Source organism: Gasterosteus aculeatus, chromosome 6 (genome assembly GCF_964276395.1).
Source record: "Gasterosteus aculeatus chromosome 6, fGasAcu3.hap1.1, whole genome shotgun sequence".
Taxonomy (NCBI): Eukaryota; Metazoa; Chordata; class Actinopteri; order Perciformes; family Gasterosteidae; genus Gasterosteus; species Gasterosteus aculeatus.
In genome coordinates, this window is record NC_135693.1 from 20,010,941 (window position 1) to 20,020,940 (window position 10,000).

At 51.4% G+C, this 10,000-nt stretch overlaps 1 protein-coding gene across 3 annotated transcripts in view; it reads right to left on the bottom strand.

Annotated features, from left to right (window-relative positions):
* The window catches only part of slc8a1b (solute carrier family 8 member 1b), a 44,823-nt gene that overhangs the window by 30,726 nt on the left and 4,097 nt on the right, over window positions 1–10,000 (bottom strand). For all 3 annotated transcript variants that reach the window (XM_078104313.1, XM_078104314.1, XM_078104312.1), the window contains exons 2-4: window positions 8,845–9,753; window positions 7,967–8,131; window positions 6,482–7,272 (exon numbers count right to left, since the gene is read on the bottom strand). In XM_078104313.1, the coding sequence (XP_077960439.1) occupies window positions 6,482–7,272; window positions 7,967–8,131; window positions 8,845–9,705 (1,817 nt within the window). In that variant the 5' untranslated portion in view covers window positions 9,706–9,753. The remainder of the gene's footprint in view (window positions 1–6,481; window positions 7,273–7,966; window positions 8,132–8,844; window positions 9,754–10,000) is intronic.

A 10,000-nucleotide genomic window follows, 5' to 3' on the forward strand; every position in this document is an offset into this window, starting at 1 on the left:
CTGTCCTCCTTTCTCCACCCTCCATTCTCTGTCTTCCTTTCTCCACCCTCCATTCTCTGTCCTCCTTTCTCCGTCCTTGTTTCTCTGTCCTCCTTTCTCCACCCTCCTTTCTCTGTCCTCCATTCTCTGTCTTCCTTTCTCCACCCTCCTTTCTCTGTCCTCCTTTCTCCACCCTCCATTCTCTGTCTTCCTTTCTCCACCCTCCATTCTCTGTCCTCCTTTCTCCGTCCTTGTTTCTCTGTCCTCCTTTCTCCACCCTCCTTTCTCTGTCCTCCATTCTCTGTCCTCCTTTCTCCACCCTCCATTCTCTGTCTTCCTTTCTCCACCCTCCTTTCTCTGTCCTCTTTTCTCCACCCTCCTTTCTCCGTCCTCCTTTCTCCGTCCTTGTTTCTCTGTCCTCCTTTCTCTGTCCTCCATTCTCTGTCCTCCTTTCTCCAGCCTCCATTCTCTGTCCTCTTTTCTCCACCCTCCTTTCTCCGTCCTTGTTTCTCTGTCCTCCTTTCTCCACCCTCCCTCTCTCTTTGTTATTCAGCTGTACTTGACAAAAAAAAAAAAAGACAAAAGTCCAGCAGCCATCACTCAGAAAGAGAAGCAGCATTGATCCTCTTTAGGTGTTGAAAACAAACGCACCCTGAAGTGGAAGAGGCTCACTCTTCTTCGTGGGCAAGAAGGTAGTCGACACAGAAGGATTATGGGTAGTTTGTATTCCACTAATCAGAGCGTCGTTGAGCACACACACACACACACACGCACACACACACACACACACACGCACACACACACACACACACACACACACACACACGCACACACACACACACAGTAACAGGCGTGGGTCTGCCAAGAGAGGTGTTATTACCATGTACTCTGTGACATGAGAACACAACCATCACACCTTGAGCACAACCTCTGTGTGTCTCACACGCACACACACACACACACACACACACACACACACACACACACACACGCATGCACACACACATATGTACACAACAATCTGTCCTACTGTCAACAGAAAAGACTCTTGTTGTCTTCCTCTGCTAACTGACGGCCGCCGCGTGTTTCTGCGTCTTCACTTACTGGTTTCACTTCCTGGTTGTAAAGTCCTGCGTGTGTTGCAGAGCGATTCACCTCCAGAACAACAGGTGGAGTCACGTGTTTTGTAGAAGACGACCTGGAGAGTCACGTCTTTGTGTGTGGAAGTCGCTGGTTGCTTTATTTATTGATCATAGACTTTATTGCCCCGTGCATCCACACTGCTGCTTTTCATCAAGGACACATTTGTCCCGTATTTTCCTCCACGACTTTGTTCCCTCGTTTGTGGAGATCTCCCTCCATGAATCAGAGGCCATCCGGCGTCCTCATAGTCCGCCAATGACGGCTTGTACAAGTGCTCATATTTAAAAGCTCTTCAATCTGATCCGTTCTCTGGTAAACGTCCTTCCTTTTAATAACGGCCGCATTGTGCTGTGAAAACGGAGACGTGAGACTCCGTAAAGGACGTAGTCAGTGGACCAATCACAGCGTTGCGGGACACGCAAGGGACACGCAAGGGGGTCTTGCGTGTCTCTGAAAACACAGAAGCATAAACTGGGCTTGATGCTGCTCTCACAGAGCGACTGTGTGTGTGTGTGTGTGTGTGTGTGTTTAAATCATGTGACCTACAAACCTCCGCATGGCTCGTTACCATCTCGTACGTTGCTGATGCGTGTGTGTGTTTACGGGCCGGAATCCACATGAAGTCGTGACATCATCGAGTGGGACGGACGTTTAGGGTTCAGGACCCCCCATGTGAACAACTATGTCTACACACAAGTTGTGTTTGCGTAGCTTCTCAAAAGGGCCAATCTGTGCTCGTCATCGGAGTGTGAAGCCCCAGTCTGCTGTGTGTGTGTGTGTGTGTGTGTGTGTGTGTGTGTGTGTGTGTGTGTGTGTGTGTGTGTGTGTGTGTGTGTGTGGGAGGAGGGGAAACTAATTTGATTGTCGACCGTACCGTGTTTCTCTACTGGCTGTCAGTTCATGAAAATTGCATAATTGGCCTCAATGTTTGTGTGTGTATGTGTGTGTGTGTGTGTGTGTGTGTGTGTGTGTGTGCGTGTGTGTGTGTGTGTGCGTGTGTGTGTGTGTACTGTACTCAAGCTGTGATTGATCAAGCGTTCATCTCTCCTGCGAGCCACAAAGGGACACGTCTCCTTCTAGCGACATGGAGCTTCATGGGGCTTCATGGAGCTTCATGGGGCTTCATGGACCTTCAAGGGGCTTCATGGAGCTTCATGGAGCTTCATGGAGCTTCATGGAGCCTCATGGAGCTTCATGGGGCTTCATGGAGCTTCATGGGGCTTCATGGGGCTTCATGGGGCTTCATGGAGCTTCATGGAGCTTCACGGGGCTTCATGGAGCTTCATGGAGCTTCACGGGGCTTCACGGGGCTTCATCGAGCTTCTGGAGAAGCAGGTTGAATTTCTGACCCATTTTGTGTGAAGTGGAGCCTCCAGAAGCAGAAGAGAGTCGCTGGAAGGTTCCGTGGAGGAGACCTCCACCCTGAGACGGGGCGATGGTGCTTTTTAGACGATGTCGACTAGCGTGGTGAACTGTGGGAAAAATGATTCTCATCATTTACTTTTTATATGTTTGTACTGGATTGTTGATTTGTTGGATTTTCTGCATATTTGTTGTGCTTCTTGTCATTTATTTTTCTTCCTATTTTTGTAGGTTTTGTCTTCATAAGTTATATTTTGTTTTGACAGGGTTTCAATTTATTCATGCAACTTTAAATTGTTCATTTTCTTGTGGGTTCAGAAGTTATCGTAGTTTAGTTTCAATCACAACTTCAGGGGAAAATAAATTGTGCTAAAAAGTTCCTTTGGTAAAAAGCATCATTGTCTCAAGATGAAGACAGAAATGGGAGCAGAAGCACTCGTGTGACTCCTCCCCTACCGATTGGTGGGTATTGGTCACGTTGTCATGGAGACCCACTGCAGAGTACACACACACACACAGACACACACACAGACACACACACACACCGGGCAGAGCTGGACTGTTCTGTGATGTCCAGTGAGGACGGATGCTGGAGATAATTTGACATTGCTGATTGCTGTGAGTTTGCCCAGACGTCTCTAACAGAGACGCACATACACACCTCATCGCTCACAGAACACATGAGAGAAATGTGAGGCCACAACGCAGGAGGTTTAAAACTTTCCTCCCCCCTCCCCCGTCCCGCCTCCCGTCACTCATCTGTCTCTAGCTGAGCAGTCATCCCTCCTCCTCCGTCTCTCCGTCAGAGGAGCACAATCAGGGTAGGATCAGCCTGGAGGCCGTCTTATGTGGATCAGAGAAGACGTCCTCTGCTGGTCCCTGTAGGGACGTACTCAGGGCTCAGCGGCACATCAATCTTATGTGGGACAGAAGGGGACGTGTTCTCCTGATGTTGTAGAGCGAGTATCTACAGGATGGTGGTGTCAGTGATGTTGGAGTCAGGGAGAGTCGGCTGTCGATGTCACGCCGAGGTTCCTGCAGTCAGAGTGGACGTTAACACCGAGTCTCAAAGTTAACAGTCAGGTCCTGTGTAGGAGAATCTTTTCCCAGAAAGAGAAGTAGTTCCGTCTGTCGGGGTTGATTTTCAGATGGTGGGCGGATCCACTGAGAGACGTCAGTCAGACAGGCAGAGATCCGAGTGAGGGAAGGAGAGAACTAGTTGGGTGTCATCAGCATTGCTGTGGTAGGAGAAGCCATGCGAGCGAATGACAGCGCAGAGAGAGTTGGTGTAGAGCGAGAAGAGGAGGGGACCCAGGACGGAACCCTGAGGAACTCCAGTAGCAAGAGGACAAGGTTCTGACACAGATCCTCTCCAGGTTACCCGGTAGGTGCGTCCGTCGAGGTAGGACGAGATTTATATATATAAATGTATGTCAACAGCAAAACCACGTTCATCGCCTCGATGTGTCTGCAACTCACACCATATTTAAAAGGTGAGAGAAGACAACGCTCAGTACAGCCTGCTCGTGCTTCAGATCCGCCTGAAGCCTGGAAACGTGTGTGCAGCATTTTACATCTTAGATATGCCTTTTATACCCCCAACTTGCTTTAGCTTTAGATACAGTCAGCAGTAATATTTTAGCATTTGAATACACAAAACACCATTGATGTCAGTTGTTAGGCGACTGTAGTAGTGCTGGGCGGTGTACCTTTAACAGGGTAAAACAGCTTGGGACACTAATAATTGTACATTTATAAAAATGACCCCACCGAACTGCATGCTGGGTAAAGCTCACAACAAGAAGTAAAGCTGTTGCGATAACACAACTTATGCCCAACAGGGGAGCCGTTTGCTTTTGGAATATTCAACGTAAGTTGGATCAGAAAACGATTAATTGCAAAGTCTGTCGAGCGTCTGGTGGCAACACTAGCAGTCACAACAAGCTAACTTGCTAACGCGCTAACAAGCTAACTCGCCGGCCAGTTACGAGCAAGTTGGCCAGCGAGCGCCGAACAGCTGTTCTTTCGGGGTCAATGAGTTAATGTGTTTACTCGAAAAAACAATAGCGTCACATAGCGGGACACCGTCAGAATCTTGTCCTGTGTCCTGTGATTGTGGCCGGACGAGGAGAGACACGGCGCTACTGTCTCATCATTGTATCTCAGCATCATCGTACGATTCTGAACTAAAACAATGTTTTACATCAGCGTTTTATGACGCATCAGTGTGACATCACAATGTGACATAATGTAACGCAACAATGTAACAACTGGATGTAACCAAAGGAAATAAATACCCCCCCATGATGACGCAAAAAAATACTTCTACGTTCAAGGTATCTGTGATCTGCAGAGATGTGAAGAGAAAGGGGACATTAGTTGCTCGGCGGCCGTGAAGGACGCCGCGTGGGAGTCAAACTGATTTCTGGTTACAAAATGGCTCCACTTCAGAGAACAGTCACTCATCTCCACCTCTGGTCTCTCCCCAGGAAACACACACACACTAGAATACAGGCGCACACACACAGTGAGTTACCACAACCGGCGGAGGACAGTCCATCATTTGATTTGGACATTATTAAAACCCACTTAGTCGTGGCTGTAAGAACTGAACGCTGGGGGAAGTACGCAGTCGCCCTCAGGCTGAACGGCCAGCAGACCGAAGCAGAAGAAATGTCCCACCTGAGACTGAGACAGCGTCCGCGTTCATTTCATAAATTCCTTGCTGTTGTTTGGTGCTGTCAATCATAATCAGCTGTTCTCTTCTGTCCGATAGCAAAGAGACAATCTCTCTGTCTTTGGTACTTTCATGTTGCTTTTCCACGAGTGCCTCCACCTCCCCACCTTCACTCAGTCTTTGCAGCTTCATCAGGTTCATTGGACAACGCCACCCGCATCTGGACATGGGCGGAGGTTTACAGATCTAAACACCTGTTTAAGGAAAGCTACTGAATTGCAGTCATAACGGAGCCATTGTACAGCGTGACGAGGAGCCTCTGAGCTGTAGAGCTGGAACACAAATTCATCTTTATCAAAACTCGCAATATGTCCGACTGCAATGTGCAAATCATGAGAGGCGCCATCTTTGTTAAAGGAAGAATGTGAAGCGACACACTGACGTCCTGGACGACACAAACTGCCACAAGACTCTTTTTATGCTTCAGGGTTTGCAAAAGGTGTCTGGGAGGTTCTCGTGCAGGAGAAAGACATCTGGACAGGCCGTCGGTGAAAGCCGCCGAGGATCCTAATTAAGTTCAGAGATGGATGCTCCTTGTTAGCATTGGTAGCATTGACTGCTGCACCAGCCCCCCTTTAGGTTTCCCCTCAAATGCCTCGCTTGACAAAACTTCTCTTTTTATCCAATTATTTCCTCGTCCTGACATTCAAACGCGCACTGCTTGTCTCCTCCGTCGTGGATCAGTGTGAACCCACAGAGACGAGAAGCCAGAGTGAAAGGACTTAAACCAGAAGGAGACAGAAGTAGTAGAAAGAGACACGGGGGGGGGGGGGGGGGGTCCTTGATTCTGCTAGTTGGTTAGCAGTCCGCTGCTCATCGTGACCACCACACCACGCTCACACCATCAGCATCATCACACCATCAGCATCATCACACCCTCATCATCATCACACCATCAGCATCATCACACCATCAGCATCATCACACCATCAGCATCATCACACCCTCATCATCATCACACCCTCATCATCATCACACCATCAGCATCATCACACCATCAGCATCATCACACCCTCATCATCATCACACCATCAGCATCATCACACCATCAGCATCATCACACCATCAGCATCATCACACCCTCATCATCATCACACCCTCAGCATCATCACACCATCAGCATCATCACACCCTCAGCATCATCACACCATCAGCATCATCACACCCTCATCATCATCACACCATGACACCATCACGAGCGACAATAAATACAGACGCACAGCTGCACAAATCAAATGAACACTTAAAATTGTTACTCACAAGATCTCGTCGTTCTGAAACTCCAGGACGCCGTGAACATCCTCAAAGTCTTCGCCGCTGCCCCGCGCCGTCCCCTCCACCGTCTTGTAGGGCAGCGTGACCACGCCGCGAGCCCCCGACGTCCTCAGCACCTTCACCTCCATGGTGCCCACGCTCTCGCTCACGTGGAGCACGGGCTCCTCGAAGGTAAAGATGCCGGCGTGGTCGTCGTCGAAGATGGTGACGGTGGCCGTGGCGGGCAGGCCGAGGGACGCCACAGAGTCCACGTGGTTGGCCGACTCGCCGTCCCCAGGCTCCTCCCCTTCGGAGGTCAGCACCTTCACGTTGGAGAGGTGGATCAGGAAGTTTTCGTCCTCTTCGAAGATGTCGTCGTCGATGATGCCCACGCGGATCTCCTTGGCGCTCTCGCCTGGCTTGAAGACCACCACGCCCTCCGTGAACTCGTAGTCCGAGCCGGCGTTGGCTGTGCCGTCTTCTGTCCGGTAGTCCACGGAAATAGTCTTGCCCAGGTCGCCGCCGCGGCGCACCACGTTCACCGCCACCGTGCCGCAGTTCTCCAGGCACTGGTAGGAGCAGGGCTCGAAGAAGATCCTGGAGACGGGGTCGTTGTCGGCGACGTCGGAGCGCACCTCGTGCATGCTGACAGCCTTTCGCGCCTGATCGGCGGCGTGTTTCTTTAGGATGTTGCCGGCGCCCGTCATCAGCCGGGTGGCCTGGCAGCGGTAGAAGGCGCGGCTCTTCTGCTGCTGGCTCAGGACTTGGTAGTTGGCGAGCTCGATGAGTTGTTCCACCTGGTCGGAGAACACAGACACAGCGGGAAAAGGTCTTCAGCGCGTTTAAAAGGCCGACCGCTGGTCGCAGAACGCTGTCAGTGACCACGGGCAGACGCCGTCCCGCTGGATCACAGCTTCACGGAGCTTGTCTGGGTAAATAAGTCACGCTTGACATCAGGAAGAGCAGCGGCCTCACAAACAAATGGTGTTTGAGGAGCTTATAAGAACATCTCAGCAGAGGGAGGCCGATGACGCCGTAGTCGATGCTGTTATTTTAAATAAAGAAGTCTGCAAAGCGACCGAGTGGAAGAGAAGAGACATCCTGATTTTACTCTTTGGGCTGTTATCAGGAGTTACTATTTAATGTATTATTTCTAAGGCATTGTCAATTTAAAGCAGTATTTATTGTTTTCTTCATTTACGGCTTTGATTCTTTAATTCTCCACTAAAGGCGGTATTTCTATTTGAAGGCCGGCCTTATACGTCCAAACAAACACTTCATCTATATGTTTATCATCCTTAGGAAAGTGAGTTTTTATCGTTTTAGTTCTACGTGTGGATTTTAATGGCCACTCTGTTCTCTCTGATAACTCCTGGTTTCTCACGTATCATCAATCTGAGAGGCTGCGATGAGCCGCGTCGCCATAATCACCGCCGCAATGGAAGCCAACGGGCGGCTTCAACCCGGCGCCTCTGCCCCAGGTGGGCTCACCTCCTTGTCCGGGTGCTTCTGCTTCAGCTCCTTCAGGATCTTGGCCATGTCTCTCCTGGTCTCATCCTCGTCCAGGTCCTTCTCGTCGATGTCCAAACCCAGCGAGCCGTCCAGGAAGTCGACTCCGTGAGAGTTGAGCATCTTGCCGTCCATCTCGATGTCCACCTGGAAGAGAAAGAGGTGGGAATCAGGCCGCTGTTGGAGGCTCTGGAGTGAAACACTGCTGTGCATCAAGGAGGACGGTGTGAGAGTCCTGGAACAACCAGAACGTATCAGAACACGTCATCCGGGTTCCTCCTACACCCGACGTGTGACATCACACCAAAGACTCCTCACTTTCAACACCTGTCCACATACAGTATATATCATATATACATGAATATGGACTTTGTTTCTCTGCGAGCAGAGGGCTCCTTCTCGCATTCACTGAAAGCTCTTTTTACAGTTTTATCTGCGATCGTTCGGCTCTAGAAGCGCGACGGCAATTTCAAACTTCTAAATGAACGGGCCGTCTCCTCGGGGACGCTGTTGGGTTTGAGCCAGCTCAGCCAAGTTGAGGTGGACGAGTTCTCCGTGTATCAACGGAGAACTCAATAATTAAAAGAGAGCAACCGGATCACTTATTGAGGAACAGACAGTAAATGTACCGCACGGCAGCTCAGAGGGTGATTACATGCATCACACAGAGCGGAGGAGAGCAGTCAGGAGAGGACGTTAGAACGTGAGGCTACTTAGAACTGTGCGAGTTCATCTCGGCCGGCGTCCAGTCAGAGACAGCGGATCATTGTTTCAGACGCAATTCAACGCAATCTGCTCCTCGGCCTAATTATCATCCACTGATCACCCGAGGAGAGGAGGCTCGTCTGTGGGCAGCGTACCTTGGAAGGAAGCGGGCGGTCCCCCTCGGTCTCGATGATCATGCCGCGCTGCTTGCCCGTCCTGTAGCGCTTGTACACGTACTTGTAGAAGAGCAGGCGGCGGTCGGCCACCCAGGCGAACAGAACGCAGATGGGGAAGAAGAACAAGGTGAGCAGCCCCTCCCACACCTGCACCACGCCGGGCGAGATGACGGAGAGGATCAGGTAGAGCCAGATGTAGGCGAAGATGCTCCAGCTGGCCGTGACGAAGAAGACGCGCAGGTGCTTGACCTTCCTCACCTCGCCGTCCGGCACCACGTACACGCACAGCCCGATGATGACGAACATGTTGAAGGCGGCGGAGCCCACGATGGTGGACGGGCCCAGCGTGCCGGCTTCAAACTTGTGACCTATGACCTCTATGACGGACAGCAGGATCTCGGGGGCCGAGGAGCCCAGGGCCATGAGGGTGAGGTTGGAGACGGTCTCGTTCCAGATGCGCACGGTGGTGGTGGTGGTCTCCCCGTTGGGCTTCTTGATGGTGATCTCCTTCTCCTGCGACGTGATGACCTCGATGGAGGCCATGAAGCGGTCCGCGATGATGGACACGCCCAGGAACATGTAGACCAGGGCCACGAAGTACACCGTGGCCCGGGCCACTTTGTCCCCGAAGGACGGGTTCTGCGGCTCCCAGATGGGCAGGACCACCCCCTTCGCACACTGCTCGGGCTTGCTGCATTCGGTTTTGTTATTGGACACGGCGGAGACGGAGCCCAGGTTCTGCTCGGCGGGGGCACCGGCTGAAGACGGGTGGAGCTGGAGGAGGAGGATCGCCGTGACGACGGCCAACCTCGCGACGGGGCCGTCCGCGAGACCCATCATGGCGTCCGATCCGGTACCGAGAGGAGACGATCAGCAAGGACGCTGGACCTTTGGAGGGAAAACAGAGGGCTCGGATTAGACCAGCGTGGAGGGTTAGATGTTCGACCGAGAAGGACGCACACACAGCGAGGAGCAACGGCAGATATGACCCCCCAATATCATCAAATAGCTGGTGACGCATAGTAGAAACTACTGGCTTTCACTGCTGGACGAAGGAAACAGCGTTATTTGGAGTTAGTGTGTCACGGTAAACTAGCAGTGAAACTTCAAACAGACTCCCAGGTCCCCTCTGGAG